This window comes from Silurus aristotelis, assembly GCF_946808225.1.
Source record: "Silurus aristotelis genome assembly, chromosome: 18".
In the NCBI taxonomy this organism is placed as follows: domain Eukaryota; kingdom Metazoa; phylum Chordata; class Actinopteri; order Siluriformes; family Siluridae; genus Silurus; species Silurus aristotelis.
The window spans coordinates 8,720,828-8,743,038 of NC_139591.1; the positions used below are offsets into that span (position 1 = coordinate 8,720,828).

The 22,211-nt window shown below is 35.9% G+C and overlaps 1 protein-coding gene across 1 annotated transcript; it reads left to right on the forward strand.

Annotated features, from left to right (window-relative positions):
- The first annotated feature begins 3,230 nt into the window (after nt 1-3,230).
- bach1b (BTB and CNC homology 1, basic leucine zipper transcription factor 1 b) lies at nt 3,231-20,838 on the forward strand. The gene is given in 6 exon segments (XM_083569105.1): nt 3,231-3,598; nt 9,470-9,746; nt 9,893-11,041; nt 13,868-14,086; nt 19,821-20,158; nt 20,160-20,838. Coding segments are annotated over 5 exon segments (2,007 nt in total). The 5' UTR covers nt 3,231-3,598; nt 9,470-9,512; the 3' UTR covers nt 20,227-20,838.
- The last annotated feature ends 1,373 nt before the right edge of the window (nt 20,839-22,211 follow it).

Genomic DNA, 22,211 nt, shown 5'->3' on the forward strand with positions numbered 1-22,211 from the left:
AACTGGGGAGACCAGTTCCTTGAGTTTTGGTATAGGAATTTTGTCCCATTTGTGTCTGATTTAAGGATTCTAGCTGATCAACAGTCCTGGGTCTTCTTTGTCGTATTTTTAGTTTCATGATGTGCCAAATGTTTTTATTTGGTGAAAGGTCTGGACTGCAGGCAGGCCAGTTGAGTAGTCTTCTTCTACTACAAAGGCATGCTGGTATAACAGATGCAATATGCAGACTAGCATTGTCCTGCTGGAATATGCAAAAACCTTCCTGAAATACTTCCCTGCTTTATCTGGATGGAAGCATTTGTTGCTCTAAAACATGTACATACTTTTCAGCATCACAGGCATCTCATAATGATTTCCACCCTTGTCCTTTGTCAATTTGTAGACACAGTTTATTGCATATTGGTGAACCTCAACCCATCTGTACTTTTGAAAGACTCTGCCTATCTAAGATCTTCATAGCCAATCGTGTTATTGAACTGTTGCAAATTAACCTAAGTAGTTACTCCAGCTGTTTCTTCTTAGTAACACTTTAATTTTCCAGCCTTTTGACCCAACTTTTTAAGTGTTGCAGCAATAAAATTCTAAATTATCTTTTTTTATTATCCAAACTATTAAAAATGTAAATGGTTTCTGTGTTATTTTGTGAATAATATATGTGTCTATGAGATTTGTAAATAATTTATTTCTGTCTTTTTTCACATTTTAAACAGTGTACCAACTTTTTTGGAATTGCAATCAAAAACTCACATCCTATGGTGTCTTCTACTACAAAGTAATAAATAATATAGGTGATAAAAAGGCAACATTTATATATGCTATTTAATGTTATTTTTTTTTATAAATAAACAAAGTTCCCTGGTGGAGAACTTGCGAGTGTCTAAAGTGTTTTGTAAAGAATCAGATCAAACCAATTATTAATCCTTTTTTAATAAAAAGGTTTTTTTTTTATCTATTCTTTTGATTGTTTAACCTGCATGTCTTTTTATTATTTGTCTCACTTGATGTACTTGTGGTAAAGGATACATTTATGTTGCCATATCAGTATGGTTATATTTATGTCAGTCTTTTTGTGCTATTTCATTTAATGTAAAATGGGAGATTTAATAATAAGAAACTGATCATTTACAATGAGATCAGCAGATTGTAGGATTTGGAAATACTCCATAATGCAATGTTTGTCATTTTAAGTATCAGACAGCGGAAGTTGATACTTAATGAAAATGAATGAATAAATACTGAAATAATAATATATATATTTTTTTATAATAAAGGTCCAAAATCTCAAACATGAAAGTTCAGTGAAATATTAATAAGAATTTGATGTCTGAATTGTATTTATTTATTTATTTTTTGATAAACTGAAATATACCTGGGTGGCAAATGTCTAAAGTTTAATTTTGAGTGTAAGTTATTGTCCGTGTGGAGTTTTACATTATTTCTGTTTTGGTTTGCTCCATTCCGATCCTGAGCAGGATAAAGCTGTTAAGGGAAAGTGAGTAAACTAAATATAATTTTGAAAGGGCATTGGCTTTTATATAGCTTTTCTATTTAACTTGAGAGCAAAAATAAAAAAAAACATTTACTTTAACCACAATTTTAGAAAGTGTATATCAAAATAAAGTACTATCAAATTCTTGGATGGCACAGGCCTCTGTGTAGTCTAATGAAGTACTTCCACTTCAACCTTGGCAAACCATTACTTTAATGAATTGCGTGCAGGGGCATTGTTATGCTTTAAACATGTTTTGCTCCAGCTAAGGGAAATTCAAATGCTACGGCATACAAAGACAATTGTGTCCTTATAATTGTGTGGCAGTTTTTGGGGAAAACACACATTTTGGTGTGATGATGTCATGTAGCAGTGTTTTCAGACAAAGAGATATGGGCCTTGGTGGTCTTTCACAAAGAACCTCCTGTTGTTAAATTCACTATTAGAACAGTGAATTGATCTTGGTAATGGTGTTGCTATTAAACTGTTACCCAATCAATAGTGATTATTAGATCTAACCTTATCACAAATGAGGTCAGTGAAGAGTAGGACTTTGTTTGCCCACCGGTCTAACGATGTTTAATTCTTACAAAACACTAAATATTCACTCCACTGTGATATGCAACACCCATCTGATGCAACTATGATATGATGAAATGGTTAAGTTTGTGCAAGAACACATGATATAAATGTGAGTGTTTATCAGAGCAACTAGTGGATCATAAAATGAATTCTCATAACAGTATTTAAAAATTTTAATGCATTTAATGCATACCTTTTCAGAAATCAGATTGTGGTGTAATACCACTGTAAAGTGTATTATTTGTATATATCTGCATGGTCTGGAGTGTGTTATTCTGCTTAAACCACAAGGTTTTGCTAAGGGTTTAAAAATATAATTTATTAATGATTGTCACATTGGCATGTTTTCTAACAGGATATAGTGGTCTGAAATGTCCACAAGACATATTAGTTCCTATTATCACTAACGCTTTATAATGAAAAACTGTCTTTCCCCAAAAAATTTTCCCTCAGAGGCATCTCAGCAAATGTTATAAAGTTAACACAAAATAGTCTTTATATAAATGTTAAATACATGTCTACAGAGAGAAATACTTCACACTAACCACCCACTTTTTTTCTTTCATTAATTAAATACATAAATGTATGATTTATTTTTAAATTGGGGGAATGAGGATGGGGGTTGTGATCCATTTTTTGTCTTAACTGTGTTGTTCCTCTTATTGCACTGCAGTCTGGTATTTATTTATGACATATCATGCATTTGATGGTTTATAGTCATATTTAATTTTCTGGAATATTTGAAAGACAATTTATTACTGATTCCACCTACATTACAGCTGACAGACATTCGATCACCTGTTTCTCTTTTGAATGCAACTTGTCATTATAGGGGAAAACTTACAGTATGGCACTTGTGCAGTTATAAAAACATTAATCAATGCGGATGGTTTTAACCATTGACATTGTCCCAAAGCAGATAAAAAAAAGTGGTAAAACATGAATTTAACTTATTTGGTATATTTCCTATTCGATTCAGTTTTATCTGTATAGTCTTTTAACAATGTTTTACAGAGAAAAATAAGTTATAAAATATGAAATAACACTTATTTTTCAATTCAATTCAGTTTTGTCCGTATAATCTTTTAATAATCGATTTTTGGTTAAGTTGATAATTCTGTAGTCTATGTCATGTACAAGATCTCGCGAGACTTCACTCACTTCAACTAACACTTGTGACGAGTCTGCACGCGATCTTGAGCACAGAGCAGAAACGCTGTTGTTGGAAGAGTTAGAGAGACTGAAACATTGGCCACGTGGTCAAATCTCAATTCATATTTATAGGTGAACTTCTTAGGGAATGAGAGTTCTAAGTTTACTCTCTATACTAGGGCGCCTACAAAGGGAGTGTAAAGGGTAATGGGATTTTTGCCGTTTCAGTGGGCCGGAATATTAACACCAGGCTTTGGCTTGGGTCACATGATGGAAACACAAGCGCCTCCTTGTTTTGTCGGAGTTTTTTCTTTTTTTTAAACCTACGTGTATTGTTGACAAATCGAAAAGTCTGGAGATTTACTGATATGACAGGTAAGGTTTAACATTTATATTCAGAACACATGTTTATGAGGCTTTAGGATTTTCTTATTACAAAGGACGGCAAATATACTTGACAACAGCATCGACGACCTGAATAACATATGCTGTCAAAGTCTTTCAGGCTCGTTCTTATTTTTGGGGTTGAATAGCGTTAAGACGATTTTACATTTGTTCTTGTATGTTTGTTTTACAAGTCACGTGTTAGGATTTCGGTGTAAACAACAACTCGGGTTCTCGCACGCTTTCTCTTTCTCCCGGATATTTTTATAGCATTTTTCGCTTAACCCTAGCCAGAGGTTCAGAACTCGGGTTCAGGGTGTTTTAGGAAAGTGGTTTGCTGGAGGTTTGGTGTGTGTTTTATCCTCTGGAAAATAAAATAAAAAAGACAAATGTGAAAGGGAGCGGCGGAGAAAATTGCTGCCTCATCCTTTATCAGCAGCGCCGTGAGTCAGCAAGCCCGTCGCCCCCCGCGCGCGCGCGCACGCGCTCGCTCTCTATCTCTATCTCTCTCTCTCTCTGTCCCCGTGTGTCTCTCAGCGCACTTCTCCCTTTACTCTAACTTTCATAAACATCGGTAAGCACAAGAACCGCACCACTTCTACATTTATGTTTATATATATGTATTTTTATATAGAATAACCAGCCATAGGCGACTCCTTGTCTACTTCCACCCAGGCGTTAGTTATCATGCCTTGACTGTGTTTCAGGAGCAGGGTTGCTTTCTGTAGGAACTTCTCTTCTTTTGCCTGTGTGTGTGTGTGTGTGTGTGTGTGTGTGTGTGTGTGTGTGTGTATAACTAGACCCATTTTCTAACATATTTTTTTTCCAAAGCACACGGTGTGTAATGAATACTGTTTTATAGTATTTAAAGCTGTTGACTAATAGTATTTGACTGGTCACTTGAAATAAATAGGTTTGGATCTTGGAACAGTGTCACTTCCTGTAGGAGCATTCTCTTCTCTAGTCTGTTTATGGATATGTTTTGTAACATATTTTTCTTCCAAATCATGAGAAATGTGGTAAATGATGTTTTATATTCCTTATAGTTAACTGCTATAATAATATTGACTGGTCACTTAAAAATTAATGGGTTTAAATGTTTATATATATATATTCTCAAAAACACAGGTCTAGAAACACACACACACACACACACACACACACACACACACACACACACACACACACACACACACACACACAGACAGACAGACAGGCGAGAGAAGAGAATATTTATATATGTAAAAACTTTATATATATAATTTTATTATAATTATATATAAATATTCTCGAAAACACAGGTCTAGGCGCACACACACACACACACACACACACACACACACACACACACACACACACACACACACACACACACACACACACACACAGACAGACACACAGGCGAGAGAAGAGAATGCTCCAGCAGGAAGAGTCCACGTTCCTAGAATCAAACCCATTCATTTCAACTGACCAAACAATTATTAGGGGTGTAACGATACACAGAATTCTCAGTTTTTATGTCAAGGTTCGCTACAATTTTGGTACAGTTAGCCTGGCAAGAAATGCAGAACATCAAATTGCTGGTTGTTTTTTATTAACTTAGTTTATTATTAAATACATTTGTGAACATCAATAATTTACATAAATAAATAAATAAATAAATAAATAAATATATATATATATATATATACTAAATCACAATGCAATACACTTTTTATTAAACATTGCATAGGCACAAATAAAATGAATTTGAATCAAATTAATGGAAAATTTTAATTATCGAAAGCCCTGTACCGAACAATTTCGATACTAATGTGTGTACTGTTCCACCCCTAATATATAGATATACATTTTTTTCCGTTAATACCATGAGAAATGTGCTAACTACTGTTTTATAGTTCTTATAGTTGTTACCTGTAATAATAATGTTCTTATACAGTGCTTGTTATAGTATATTAGGGATGCAACTAATGATTATTTTGATAATAGATTTATCTGATTTAAAACTGTTTTGCTTATTATAACAATATAAAAGCCTAATTGAGGGTATTTATGAATAAAAGTGCATTAAAAATGCAAAAGCCACATATTGTGATTAACTATCTTTAATTTAGACATTTTAGAGCTTATAGTAGTTGCTTGTTAAGGAGTGCATGGGGCTTTCTCATTTAAACAAATTCCCTCATACTGGGTTGTTTCTTTCTGTAAAAAAAAACACAACAGCATTTGAGTATGAGAGGTGAAGCAGTTTGTCTAAGTCAACATTTGTATTGTATTTTGCAGATGGCAAATTGACAACAATGCTTAAAAAAATCTATATAAAATATAATACAACATTGTTTTGACTAAAAAATGAAAAATACACAGACATTTTGTTAATTTGTGAAGATATAAGCATCTAGAATATATAATTAATTTACTGTTGTGTAATAATTAAATGATAAATGCATAAATTAAATATACATACATCGAAAACAAGCATTTGAACGTATAGTAAAGCCTCAGTAAGTAATGTTTAAAAACAGATAAGTTACTGTAGTAGTAGAAGATAAATGCTATAAAATGAGAATGAAACGGATAAAAAACAGCAAGCAAAATGTCATCGTTTACTGCTGCTGTTATTTGCTGCTTTAAGATTTAGTTTTTGTTCGCAAGGTTTTAATTGAATCCATCACTATGTGGCGAGCGAGCTGATTGCGCAACCTGATGCTCGCGTGTCACAACAGAACAGATCCAGTGTAACTGTCCTGAGGTTACAAACAAACAGTTTACACAATAGCACTTCATTCAACTAGAAAACTTTCACATGATGAGGATTATACAGTTTTGATGGTAAGCAAAAACTGTATAATCCTCATCATGTGAAAGTTTCTTCATTTCATGTGCTCGTGCATCACTGTGGTACTTCCATGCCACACAAACTCAGCTTTGCAATAACTTCCAGGTACTTCCAGTTTTCTTTGTTGCACTCCCATGCCTTGCGTTTAATATAAAATGCACCCATGCCTTGCGTTTAATATAAAATGCACCCATGCCTTGCGTTTAATATAAAATGCTCCCATGCCTTGCGTTTAATATAAAATGCACCCATGCCTTGCGTTTAATATAAAATGCTCCCATGCCTTGCGTTTAATATAAAATGCTCCCATGCCTTGCGTTTAATATAAAATGCTCCCATGCCTTGCGTTTAATATAAAATGCTTTCATGCCGGGAGTTTGATATAAAATGCTCACATGCATTGTGTTTAATATAAAATGCTCACATGCATTGTGTTTAATATAAAATGCTCACATGCATTGTGTTTAATATAAAATGCTCCCATGCATTGTGTTTAATATAAAATGCTCCCATGCATTGTGTTTAATATAAAATGCTCACATGCATTGTGTTTAATATAAAATGCACCCATGCCTTGCGTTTAATATAAAATGCTCCCATGCCTTGCGTTTAATATAAAATGCTCCCATGCCTTGCGTTTAATATAAAATGCTCCCATGCCTTGCGTTTAATATAAAATGCTCCCATGCCTTGCGTTTAATATAAAATGCTCCCATGCCTTGCATTTAAGATAAAATGCTTTCATGCCGGGAGTTTGATATAAAATGCTCACATGCATTGTGTTTAATATAAAATGCTCACATGCATTGTGTTTGATGTAAAATGCTCACATGCATTGTGTTTAATATAAAATGCTCACATGCCTTGTGTTTAATATAAAATGTTCCCGCTTTGGATGACTTTGGATGTAGACTTTTTCCTGCTGCTGGTTGACCCTGTACTTTGCACCATTTCACAGAAGGCTGTGTTATCTTACTGTCACACTAACCCGTAACTTGAGCAGCCCAACTAATCGATAACCGCAATCGTTGACAACAAATTTCATTAGCAATTATTATCGATTTTAACGATTAGTTGTTGCAGCCCTATATATAATATAATATATTATAATATAATATAATATAATATAATATAATATAATATAATATATAGTATAATATAATATAATATACCGTAATTTTAAATAAATTTCCAGACTATAAAGCGCACCCATACATAAGCCGCACTGAATTCGACAAAGATTTTTATTTTGAACATAAATAAGCTGCACCTGTCTATAAGCCACAGGTGTCTACACTAAAACTAATGAACTTTACACAGGCTTTAACGAAAGACAGTGTCTGTTACACGGTGTAACGGGTGAAATATGTTGTGGCTCCTTTAAGAGCAGAGCGGTATTTTGGGAATAGCCTGCCGCTGCGTTTTACCGGTATTACTGCATGTGTGCAAGACCAAGGAATATGTCCTTATTATTTTCTGATGCTCATTTCTAAGTTTCTTTGACTAACCCGTAACGCTGTTGCCAAGAATAATAAAGAAGCACAAGTTTTGGAAACCTGTCTGTGCTTATATGATTTCTGTTGCAACTGGAGTTAGCGAGCTCTCCCTTCACCCAGACTCAATGCGTTACAACGGCTTGTATCTAAACAGTAGCCGACCAAGAAAGTCATTGTTCACTGTCTTCCTCCTTCCTTTCACAACTATTTCTATCTGGAGTTTATCTTTTGGCATCGTCATGCGTTTAAAAAAAAAAAAGTTTTTTTCTCCCGATTCCATGCAGCTCAGAACACAGAAATTTCATTAGTCTAATGTTATGGGGTTCAGTTTTTTGGCTTAAAGTTTGTGAAACCGGGAAAAACCCAGGAAAAATTCGGGGGTTCAAAACGTGGGAAAAAAGTAGCGGCTTATAGTCAGAAAAAAACGGTAATATAATATAATATAATATAATATAATATAATATAATATTCAGGGAACCATCCCCAGCCACTCTTAGTGCCGGTCCCAAGCCCGGATAAATTGGGGAGGGTTGCGTTAGGAAGGGCATCCAGCGTAAAACATGTGCCAAATCAAACGTGCGGAGGATCCGCTGTGGCGACCCCTAACGGGAGAAGCCGAAAAGAAACTCTACTTATTCTTGTTGAAATAAATGGGTTTGGATCTGTGATCTCACATTTACTTTAAGTAAATTTAAACAAGCATTTCTAAATTGAACAACTTTAGTTTATTAAAACTAATAAAATTTATGTTAATAAATCACAATTTTGACACTTTTTTTTTATTTATCAATGATTTAATAAATGAACAAAAAATAGACCAAAATTTCCTTTTTGAATCGAGCAGTTGTATTTATACCCCCATTTTATTTAATACTCGATTCTGATTAGCTGATGGTTGTTCTAAGGCGTAGAAAATATTTTTTTTTTTCAGTTAAATCACAGCTGCATTACAATTCTATATCCACCAAGTTAACTAAAAGAATGGAAAAGTTAGATTGTTGTTAGATCAGGACACGGATCTAACAACAAACACAATAACACACAATTTGCATTATTTCCATTAATTATGTATTATTGTTTCATTTATTATTGCATGGAGTAAAAAGTATTGCAAATCATATAATAAATACATACACTGATACTTGTTCACAGGACTTTCTGCTCTCATGCTGTCTCTCTTTCTCTCTGGCAGGACCACCTTGGTTGTGCATTATTTATCCAATAATTTTATCCAATAATAATTAATCCAACAGTGTCCTGTTGTCAATTATTTCTTACTTATTAATGTTAATAAAACAAAACTATGATTCTGCAGTTTGCCTGTGGAATTTGTTTTGTACTGCAAAATGAAAAAAGGAAAAAAAAAACTTCGTTCTCTGACTACAGTGTTTGTTATGACAGAGTATGTGTCAAAGTCCATCTGTTGTAAATCCTGTCAGCGAGATAATGAACTGCCATAAATGTCTGTCCGCCTCAGTTTTGACTGTCACATTCGACACTTTTGTTTTTTTCTTTCCTTATGTGCAGAAATTCCTCTTTCACAATGATGTAGATGTAATTTAGCGTGAAAATGTCTAGTAGCAAGAATTCAGAGTTCAGGTTCCAGTCGTCGGTGCACAGTGCGCACGTACTGCACTGTCTGGATGAACAAAGGCAGAAGGACTTCCTGTGTGATGTGACAGTGGTGGCTGAGAACCGCAGTTTCAGGGCCCATCGCTCGGTTCTCGCCTCCTGCAGTGAATACTTCAGTGCCCGCATAACCAACCACACAGGCCAGGGACTCGTGATCAATTTGCCTGATGAAGTAAGTGTGTACTGTGTTCTTTATACAACAGCGTGTAAAAGTGTCTGCTATTTAGTTTATTAGACTTAGCATATCCCTCATAACCAAAAAATCTGAATATTATTTTTCTAAAATGTCCTGATGCTTAAGTGGTTTTGTTTTCCCAGGTAACAGCTGAAGGATTTGAACCCTTGCTGCAGTTTGCATACACTTCAAAACTACTCTTCACCAAAGAGAATGTGCTGGAGATCCATAACTGTGCCACTGTGCTGGGTTTCAAAAACTTGGACATAGCTTGCTTTGACTTCATCTTGCCCAAGTTCTTCGACAGCAACAGAGGTTCTTCAAAGGTCCAGCGAAATCAGTGCTGCAAGACCAAATGCTGGAAAGCCAAGGCTGAATCAGGATTCAACAAGGATGGTGCTAATGATAATGCTGATGTTTCGTTCGTGACTCTGCCCTCGAAGAAACAGGAGCCAAACATCTCCTCAAATCTCAGTGAAAAGGCAGGGAGAACCTGTAGCCCGTGTCAAGTAGACACTGAGGCAGATACAGAAGTAGAGTCAGACTACTCCTCACTTTGTCCGAAATACCGCAAGTTTCAGCTCGCCTGTGGAAAAAGCCAGTCTTACACAGACACGGAACCAGAGAACACTGTGAGTACCTGCTCTCTGAACTGCCTGCCTTGCTCCAGCTATGAAAAATGTGAGGCTACAGGCACCGTGGCTAGCGAGACCTCAACAGGAATCACCGACGAGGATGCCATGACTTTTTGCTGCTCATTAACAAAGCAATCACCAATTGAAACACCTCAAAATGTTTGCTCAGGCAAGACACTTCCACAGATGTGTCCAGTGACTGCATCCTGCAGTCTCAGAGGTTCTTTTTCTCCTCCTCCAACAGCTGAAGAAATGGATGAAAGCGCTTCTGTGCAAGTCACGGGGAAAGAGTGCGCAGTATCCGATTGTAGAAATGGAGCTGTTTGCCTGAACCCAGGAAAAGAGGAAAGGAGCAGTGTGGAGATGGAGGTGGCTAACCAGCTCAGTGCCTGGCCCGATGTTTGCAGCTCGCGTGTCTCAGAGGCCGCATGTGGCCAAGGTGTGACGATGAAAAGCTCGGAGCTACAATGGCTAAAACATCTTGAGTGTCCTTTTCTCAGGGATTTGGGTGCAGTGGATGCTCAGGTGCGATGCAGTGAGGCGACTTCTGGTTCAGCAGAGTGTTCCTACAACTTTTCTCTTCATTCAGGAGAGGATTCTGATAGCTTCGACACTGAGGGGGACAGCGAGTCCTGTACGAGCGAACAAGCAAGTCTGGTGAGCATCTTTCTGATTTCTAATCCCGTGACATTATCACCCAATTGTCAGGTGGCACAGGAAAGTTGTTTTTTTCCCCCCGCTATGTAGTTATGCTTTTTGTTTTTTTAATATAATTTAAAATGGTCACTGTTGTATTTGCATTCGGTTAACTATCGCATCAAATAGGCCGGCCCTTTTTTCAATATGACCAATGATGTACTACATGCCCTCATGCATAGACCCGAAACACTGCGAGTCTACAGAATAAAAAAGCAAGAAACAACATCGGAAATCTGTAAGTGAATTTTGAAATCACTCAAATGCCTGCATGTAGTGAGAAGAAAAATTTCCTAATGACTAAACAGATGATGACTAAATGTGTGAAATCGAAAACTTGCCAATAATACATAACACATATTGCATCTTTATCTTTAACTTTAAAAAGTGGCTTACGAGTCATTTGAGCTCATTATTCAACCACTTGTTAATACTACTGTTTTTCTTTGTTAACATTGGGAGAACACAAAGTGCTCTGTGCTCTTTAATCTGATTAAAGATAGAGCAGAGAGATCAGTCATTCAGAATACAGAGGAGTAGTCATTAACAAACCATGGCCTGATACAGTTGTGTACGAATTTAGGATGTGAGAATTGTGATCTTATTTCTAAGGCAAACAAAACATCTTTTTTTCTTTTTCTTTTTTTCATCAAGAATGAATCATATAGACCAAATTACTTGGTTTGTGATTTTAAAAAGGCAAACTGATGATCATTTTAGATTTTTTCACCCTCTGTTAGATGAACAGTCATTTTCAATTGCACCCTTTCTGTTGAAGCAACAGCTACTTTTAGCCCCTTAATGAATGAGACTGTAAGCTTTCTTCTGGTTTGACATTGGAATGTAGACATTATTTAGACTTATTAGTTTCACTGTAGTGACTGAATAATTTACAAATTGTAGATGTTACATGTACATCATACAGCACAGTGAAATTCTTTCTTTGCATATCCCAGCTCATTAGGAAGCTGAGGTCAGACGTGATATAGTGCCCCTGTAGCAAAGAGGGTTTGAGAGCCTTGCTCAAGGGCCCACCCAGGGCAAATTGGCAGTTCTGGTGCTTTAACCCCCGATCTTCTGATCAGTAACCCAGAGACATAAATGTTGAGCTACCACTTCTCAATTTATATCCAGAACTATATATGGGCTAAAGAAAAGGGCGATGGCAGGACAGATGTGTCATAGAACTAATTTCCAGACCAAAACATTTGAAACATAGAGTGCATAATTTAAATTTGACAATTGAAATATATAAAAATATAATATTTTATCCCTGCACCTTGCTTCAGTGTGTGGCTGTTGTTCCTAGGGTGATGTGCAGTGTTGGATTTTCTCTTATGATGGATTGTTCTGTGCGTTATTGTGACATTTATTTTATAAGGATATAATGGTACTTCACAATACGTATGGGCTATTTTTTATAGCCAAAGCCTGGCTGATACCGGACTTGTTTTGATAGCTCCTTAACCTTAATGCAGTATGTTTAGGTTCTTTCTTTGGGGCCTTTTCTCTCACAAACAGGTTATATTCTGATCATATTTCACTTTAAATGCATACAGGTGGACTCCATTCAGATAATTATGTGACTTCTGGTGGGGAATAGTTGCAGCAGAACAGATCTATTGGTTTTACAGTAACATTAACATTTATGGAAAATGTACATTATTTATAAAGTTAAATAAATAAAAAACTATTACACTGTAGTGACTTCTTTGCTCACCATTTAATAGCATGGGATATTTCGTATTCAATCAATACATTATAATCCAAATGGAGTCCAAGTGTAAGGTGTGGGGAGGAGATTGCTGAGATTGAGAATGCACTAGTAAGAAGAATAACGAAGAAACTATTCAGGTGAATGAAATAAAATGATTGTTATATACCTTGAAACAATTGTTAACAAAATGTTCCTTTACATCGATGTCTCCAAACTCTTTATAGAACCTAAAGTTATACATATGATCAGTGTTCTTCTAAATCTCAGATCATATGGAGTTTTCCAACTATTGCCAACTATCTGTGGCAGCCAGGTCAGGCCAAGTTTTGTGAATAGCTTAAGACTGTATTTTTTTAATGCTCTGTAAATAGAAACTGAAATGATGAAGTGGATGTATCCTTTTCATTATTCATGGAAAAACCACAAGTGTTGCTCCTGTTTAAAAAGGACAGCTCACCACTCTAGCTATTTCTGTATTGCTTCTTTATAATACAGTGTAATAAACAGCTAACACTTTGTACGAAAACCAACCCAATGCAAAGAATTGCAATATTCTGCAAAGGTCAAGTCAAAAACCCTGGCATTTTACTTCCAGAAGGCAAAGGATTTGCAACCAGACCTTAAACATGACAATTTAATGTAGGTTATGTTCCTTTGCCCTGTTACATTTGGTTTCTTAAGAAGATTTTAGACCACAATTTATTATATTCATATTTATTTTTATTTCAAATCCAGTATACTGTGGTAGACAGCTGACATAACAATAACTTTGTCAATGTCCAAATATTTACAGACCTGTCTGTATGTGCCAAGTTGGGTTTGAGAGTAAACGTATTGTTGAGATATGGCCTTACTTCCTGTTTGGTGACCTTGCCACAAAGTTAATTTGCACGTTGTGGACATGCGGTGATTCTGATTTTGTGAAGAATTGACAAAATCTATAGGAAAAGAAGCATCTTTTGTTTCTTTTGTAAACTCCAAATGTCTAACTTCCAATAATAATAAAAAAAAAGAATTAATTACATTAAGAAATTGTAATGTAAATGTAAACTGGTTGATTTTTTTTTCAGCTTCTTGCTCAGATGCAGCTGCCATTTTCTGTGGATGGCATTGTGTCACTAAGCCGCAACGACTTCCAGCAGATGCTGAAGACACAGCGGCTGACACGCGAACAGCTCGATTTTGTGCATGACGTGCGGCGCCGCAGCAAAAATCGCATCGCCGCTCGCCGCTGCCGCAAGAGGAAACTGGATTGCATCCACAACCTGGAGTGTGAGATTGAAAGACTTGTAAGTGACTATAATGTGGTGATTATTTCCGTTATAAACATAGGTAGTATTGTGGTTTTATATCTGTGCTTGTGTATTTGTGCTCATTCAGCACAAGGGTGTTAGTAAGTCAGGAGTAGTTACAGTGATGTAGGAATGTTTAGATCAGAGTTAATTAGCAGACCACTCACATGTAAAACTCAAGTCAAGTGAAGTTTATTTCTATAGTGCTTTTCACAACAGACATTGTCTCAAAGCAGCTTTACAGAAATCAACAGTCAAGGTGAACAGTGTGCATTTATCCCTGATGAGCAGCCGTGGCAACTGTGGCAAGGAAAAACTCCCTTAGATGTTATGAGGAAGAAACCTTGAGAGGAACCAGACACAAAAGGGGAACCTTTTCTCATTTGGGTGACATCAAGAGTGTGATTATAGTCTTTAAACAATACAGAACACTGGAGAGTGAGAACTAACATGAGCACTGGAGTGTAAGAGGTGCGGACCACGAGCCGGAAGTGGGAGTAACTCCATCATGCTTTAATCAGAATACACACATATATACACACACACACACACACACACACACCCACCCACACACAAGTCATGTAGAGTTACGCAATCCACGAAAGGAGTATAATCCACGGAACGCTGGCAGCCTCGAGCAAGGTCAGTGTCCATAGCCATAAAGTAGGTGATGTCGGAACGGAGGCTTATATAGGGGACACCTGTCTCTTGTTACTTCCGGGAGCGGCAGAGCGAGGCAGCGTGACAGCTACCGAGGGGGGCGTGGCAGGTGGATCCCTGACAATTATATTATAATATAAAGTAATAATAATAATATAATAAAAATATAATATAAAACATATCTTCATGTAGCTGGCTTTGTGTACAGGGGCATTGTCATGCTGGAAAATATTTGTCTTCCAGTTCAAGTGAAGGGAAAATTAAATACTACTGCATTAAGACATTCTATACATTTGTGTGCCTCCAATTGCTCACTTGCTGATGTACAAACTCAAAATATACTGATTCACCCGATATTATTTCTTTCAACACAAATTATTTTTGGGTTTGAAATTTGAAATAGACAAGGAGGGGGTACACCAAACTTCCACAAATTTCTACATTAACTACGGGTGTAACGGTATACGTATTTGTACATACACGTATTCGGCACAGGCCTTTCGGTTTGGTACACACGTGTAATGAATGCAATCCTTTTAATAATTATATTTAAAAAAAATGATTTCCCTCAAGAACATATTAAGTAGCGGACCACAAGTTTGTTTAGTCCCTGCCTTGCACTTAAAGCGCATTTTTTTATTATTGAATATATCATCATACACAACAATGCCAAGAGTATAAAAAAAAGAAACTAGAGTTAGTGCAGGGTCACTGTGGTGACTGTGGCGTACTAACCAGGAAGTGGCGAGCGGCTAACGATAGCGATATGGATTCTTTGGCGTTATATGTCCAGCTTTTAGAATTTATTTTAAAAGGAGAAAAATCCTCACAATTCTGCATATCGGGAGTAAATGAATGAAGGATGGAAGTAATAAAGAAATGTATTAAAGTATGCTGAAATAAGTCAAACAGTTTTCCCTACATTTATTCTTCAGGTAGGCTTCATTCAAATGATTAAAAAGATCATTTGAATGAATGTTCCTGGATTTCAGCTGAGGATGACGGCTGAAGCTTTGCTAATCTGGTTATATGAGTTAAGCAATATATGAATCATTAATCAGTTATGATCAGAATGTGTTCAGACCATTGTATTGTCATGATCAGAGGACATGCACTGCTATTGAATGGAAAAATCTGAATAAACTAAGGGGTGGAAATACCTGTACTTTATTATTATAGTTTTATTTATTTATTTATTTATTTATTTATTTATTTATTTATTTATTTATTTATTTTGTTTGTATTAAATTTGATTAGATTAGATTCAACTTTTGGCATTGCACATATTATGGTACAAGGCAACAAAATAGAGTTAGCATCTAACCAGAAGTGCATTGATAGCAGTGTAAAATAAAATAATATAGATAGATAGATTGATAGATCGATCTGCATGTTATACATAGACTTCTGCAAATTTTCTCTCAGGTTCAAGCTTTCAATAAAATGAATCATTGTAGAAAAATAAAATTATCAGAAATCATGTCAATCCATCTACAGAACCCTTTAATGCTATAGCTATCTGTGCATGTTTGAAGAGGGATAAGCAACCAGACTGCAATGTGAGATTTAAGGATAAGTAACTCTGACCTTACCTCGGGGTAATGTTTCAATATGATGATGTTAGCAAAATCTAGGTTAACATGAGATGTCACCTTTGTCTTCCTAAGGCACAAATTCCAACTTAAGCTTTGCTTGTTTTTTTAAGTAAAGTTTTGCTAATTAACTTAATATTATTATTTTATGATTTTTTTTATCAGAATGATAGTAAGCAAGCTATCATTGATTCAAAAAGCAAATATGATTGGCTAGAAACAATATATATATATATATATATATATATATATATATATATATATATATATATATATATATATACAGTGGGTACGGAAAGTATTCAAACCCCCTTAAATTTTTCACTCTTTGTTATATTGCAGCCATTTGCTAAAATCATTTAGGTTCATTCTTCTTCCTCATGAATGTACACATAGCTCCCCATACTGACAGAAAAACACAGAATTGTTGACATTGTTGCTGATTTATTAAAAAAGAAAAACTGAAATATCACATGGTCCTAAGTATTCAGACCCTTTGCTCAGTATTTAGTAGAAGCCCCCTTTTGATCTAATACAGCCAGGAGTCTTTTTGGGAAAGATGCAACAAGTCTTTCACACCTGGATTTGGGGATCCTCTGCCATTTCTCCTTGCAGGTCCTCTCCAGTTCTGTCAGGTTGGATGGTAAACGTTGGTGGACAGCCATTTTTAGGTCTCTCCAGAGATGCTCAATTGGGTTTAAGTTAGGGCTCTGGCTGGGCCATTCAAGAACAGTCACGGAGTTGTTGTGAAGCCACTCCTTCATTATTTTAGCTGTGTGCTTAGGGTCATTGTCTTGTTGGAAGGTAAACCTTCGGCCCAGTCTGAGGTCCAGAGCACTCTGGAGAAGGTTTTTGTCCAGGATATCCCTGTGCTTGGCCGCATTCATCTTTCCCTCGATTGCAACCAGTCGTCCTGTCCCTGCAGCTGAAAAACACCCCCACAGCATGATGCTGCCACCACCATGCTTCACTGTTGGGTCTGTATTGGACAGGTGATGAGCAGTGCCTGGTTTTCTCCACACATACCGCTTAGAATTAAGGCCAAAAAGTTCTATTTTGGTCTCATCAGACCAGAGAATCTTATTTCTCACCATCTTGGAGTCCTTCAAGTGTTTTTTAGCAAACTCCATGCGGGCTTTCATGTGTCTTACACTGAGGAGAGGCTTCCGTCGGGCCACTCTGCCATAAAGCCCCGACTGGTGGAGGGCTGCAGTGATGGTTGACTTTCTACAACTTTCTCCCATCTCCTGACTGCATCTCTGGAGCTCAGCCACAGTGATCTTTGGGTTCTTCTTTAGCTCTCTCACCAAGGCTCTTCTTCCCCGATAGCTCAGTTTGGCCGGACGGCCAGCTCTAGGAAGGGTTCTGGTCGTCCCAAACGTCTTCCATTTGAGGATTATGGAGGCCACTGTGCTCTTAGGAACCTTAAGTGCAGCAGAAATCTTTTTGTAACCTTGGCCAGATCTGTGCCTTGCCACAATTCTGTCTCTGAGCTCTTCAGGCAGTTCCTTTGACCTCATGATTCTCATTTGCTCTGACATGCATTGCTATCTGGAAGGTCTTATATAGACAGGTGTGTGGCTTTCCTAATCAAGTCCAATCAGTATAATCAAACACAGCTGGACTCAAATGAAGGTGTAGAACCATCTCAAGGATGATCAGAAGAAATGGAAAGCACCTGAGTTAAATATATGAGTGTCACAGCAAAGGGTCTGAATACTTAGGACCATGTGATATTTCAGTTTTTCTTTTTTAATAAATCAGCAACAATGTAAACAATTATATACATAACAAAAAAGTGAACTGAAAATATGTCATATTGTAGGTTCCTCAAAGTAGGCATCAAGAGAATGCCAAGAGTGTGCAAAGCAGTAATCTAAGCAAAAGGTGGCTACTTTGAAGAACCTACAATATGACATATTTTCAGTTGTTTCACACTTTTTTGTTATGTATATAATTCCACATGTGTTAATTCATAGTTTTGATGCCTTCAGTGTGACTCTACAATTTTCATAGTCATGAAAATAAAGAGAACTCTTTGAATGAGAAGGTGTGTACTGTATATATATATATATATATATATATATATATATATATATATATATATATATATATATATATATATATATATATATATATATATATATTAGTATGAGTACCACTCACATTTCATCAACCATTTTAGTACCTTCTGAAGAGACAAGACTTTAGAAATGGAACTTGGATATATTTTAGAGTAGTCAGCTAGAGTAGTGCAGCTTATATAGCAGTACAGATTTACTGTCTTCTTTAAACAACTCAGCATACATTTTATTATTGTCAAAATAACTGGCAACAAAAGTGAGTACACCCTAAGTGTCAATATTTTGTGTCAGCACTATTGTTATCGAGTATGCCTTAATCCTCCTGGCCATGAAATTCACCAGAGCTGCACAGGTTGTTGCTGGGATCCTCTTCCACTCCTCCATAATGACATCACTGAGCTGCTGGATGTTAGACACATGGCACTTTGAGGATGCCTCAAATATATATATATATGTGAGTGTGTGTGTGCTAATTCATAGTCATATAGCCAGCAAACTTCCAGAGATTGAAAAGATGTTGACAGAGTTGCTTATTCACCCATAAGTAAATTAACACAAGTTTGCTCATGAAAACATGACAAACTGATGGCGTTTGTTTACTTGTGTACATTTTTTTATTCTCTTTTAATTGAGAATATTGCATATAAAAAAAAAATTTGAACATTTACTCAAACACATCTTATGTTCCTGCTAGTTGACCGTCAGTCCACAGTTACACCTAAAGGCTTAGATTACATTGCATGTAGCTAGGGAATGTCAGTAATATTTAATGCTAGTGGTATCTGATGTTCGCTGCAATATTAACTTTCTGCTGCACTTATACTGTGTCACAATGTTTATGTATTATAAACCAATAAGCCCTGTACAGAACCTGTTTCGTGCACTTGCTTTTTAATACTCTCATGGAGCATAACATTTACATAGCTTTCTTCTACAGGCTTGAGTTTGTTGTGTCTAGAAGTAGGCTCAGGTATGTTTATTAGAAAATATTGCAGACAGATACAAACAGTATTGAGTGCGAGTGAGCGTCTGGATCTGTCAGAATTCCTTTGGGTTCAGGCAGGAGTGTGATTGAGAAAACACTATTTTGTGTCAGTCAATATAAACTGTCCTTAATCTCTGAAGAATGAGAAGGACAGTGTAACTAACCATTGATTACCCGGTTAAAGGTATGGCTCAGAGTTTTGTCTTTTGACTGGAATTTTTCAGGGAATGTTTACTTTCCCAATCCTTGGTTCTCCCTAACTTAAAACAGCTGTCTATGACCTGAAGCTGACCACTTCATCAGCTACACATGTGAAACATTGCTCACAAATTATGCCCTGTGATCTCTTTCTTTCCAAGCCTATTGTTCAGTTAGTCAATTGCTGACACTTGTTTGCTTTCGTTCCACAGCAGAATGAAAAGGAAAAGCTGGCTGCCGAGAAGCGGCAGCTGGACGAGATGAGGCTGAAGACATGGGAGAATTACTCAGTTCTGTATGACAAGCTGTGTGCTGAGGCCAAACTGCAGCCTGAGCAGCTACAAGTGTTTGCCAAGTATACCTCTATGGCAGAGTGCCCTTTCTCTGCCCACCTGTCCACCAAAGCGCAGCTCTACCACTGCTCTGAGCATGAGCTCCAAACCTTGGCATCATTTCTTGGCTCTGACACTGGTATCTTCGAGCCTAGCACCTCCACCACATCTGCCAACACTCAGAATCGTGCAGCTTCTAATCTCCGATCTACTGAACACAGGGAACAGCATGACCACGTCCATGTTTCCAGACCAAATCAGTAAACTTGACACAGATAAATCCTAAGGTGCTTCCTTTTATATTAAATGTAAAGCAAGAACTTAAAAGTCTTTTTTTTTTTTGTTTGTTTGCTACAGAAAGCAGACATTTGTTATTGACAACATGGGTCTATATTTTTATGGTTTGTTGATTCTTTTCACAATGAATTTGATGTCGTTCTCAGTGTTTTCTCACGTTTTACCAAACCAAATGATATTTTTTATACTTCTAATGTAGATACCTTGTTAATTACACTCCTATGAACTTTCCATAATGATACTTCTTAACCATTCAGATATTTTGATTTATGAACTGTAATGAACGGTAATTACAAATATTGCATTACTTTATACATTATATTGCATTAATTACAGTGTACAGGTGGCACAGCTATATGTACATTTTGCTATTGTTTTTTATTGTACAGTATTATGTACAAGCAAAAACTTGGCTACATATATTGCTTAAGCTGACTGTTCTTTTGGCACAATATTGTAGTAATTCAAAACTAATGATAACAGGGTAACATGCTGCTAGATACATTTAATTCTCTTTTAAATCAGAATATAAAATACCATAGGCAAATACCTTTTTGCAGTTTTCTTACAAAACAAATCAATAAATAGTTCTTGATCTTGAGTCTGTTTGCTTCAATTACCATATTTAAAAAAATATATATATAAAAAAAAAAAAATAATAATAATAATATATATATATTATTATTATTATTATTTATTTATTTTTATTATTTAATATTAAATATTAGTTCATTTGCTAGTCAAATTGATGGAAGGGGAAAATGTTGGGTGCACAGTATTCCTATATTAATGTTTTTGTTAGCTATTGTGTGTTGTAAGGAACATGCATTTCACCAGCAGGGGACAGCAGTTGAATAAAAACCTTGGTAATGAGCAGTCAAAGACAAAGGTTAGTATATTTTATTCGGTAATGGAGACATGATTATATTTCATAAAATTTCATAGAATTTTCACACAAGGAATTTGGTTCCAGCTGTTAGTGACTCTCAAAAGTAAAGACATAAATAACAATACATTTAGCTTGGACTATACAAGACAAAACAGACAAAAATGAGACAATATAGAGAGTACGGGATACATGATGAGTAAGTAATGTCATATACAAGTGTGAGAGTAGTGCAAATAAAAGTATTGTGCATTTATATATATATATATATATCTCAAAGGGGTGTAACGGTACACAAAGGTCATGGTTCAGTACACACCTCAGTTTTTCTGAAGTCACAGTTCAGTTAAATTTCGGTACATATATATATATATATATATATATATATATATATATATATATATATATAAATTAAAATAGAATAAATCAAAGTAATTCCTGTTTAGTGCCTAACACATTAATACGTTCCTGATGGAACTCAGATTTTAATTTTGTTTTAATTGTACATGTGTATCGAATCAAAATCCTTGTACAGAAAAATTTGGGTACAAATACGTGTACTGTTACATCCCTAATATATACTATAATATATTCACATATATTTACATACTATAATATACTGTTTTTATATAAAATAAATATATACTATTTCTGAAATGAAGTAGCTTCCAAGCGATGTGATGTGTAAATCTGTATCAATCAGTACAAAGGCAATGCAGAAGAATGTGTGTGTGTATGATGTTATTTATTTTTTTTAAGAAACAGACCTGAAAGGAAAACAGCAAATATGTGCTGTGAACATGGAAAGCACAGAAATTGGTGACAGGTGTCACTGCTCATCTTTCCTGAATTGAAATGTAAGTTAAAAGTCAGCAGATGCGGTATCTAAGGAAGACTCTGAATCCTCCCTGTGTCCTGACAGATTCTTCAGCTGTCATTCAGTTGAAACCAGCTGCTATGGAGAGAGCAAACTGACAACACATAATCCACAGTCATGTTCATCCATGATTAAAACGGAATGAAAAATCTGCTTGAGGTACTGATTATGAACAGATTAAAATCTACATACGCAGTATAATCCAACCATG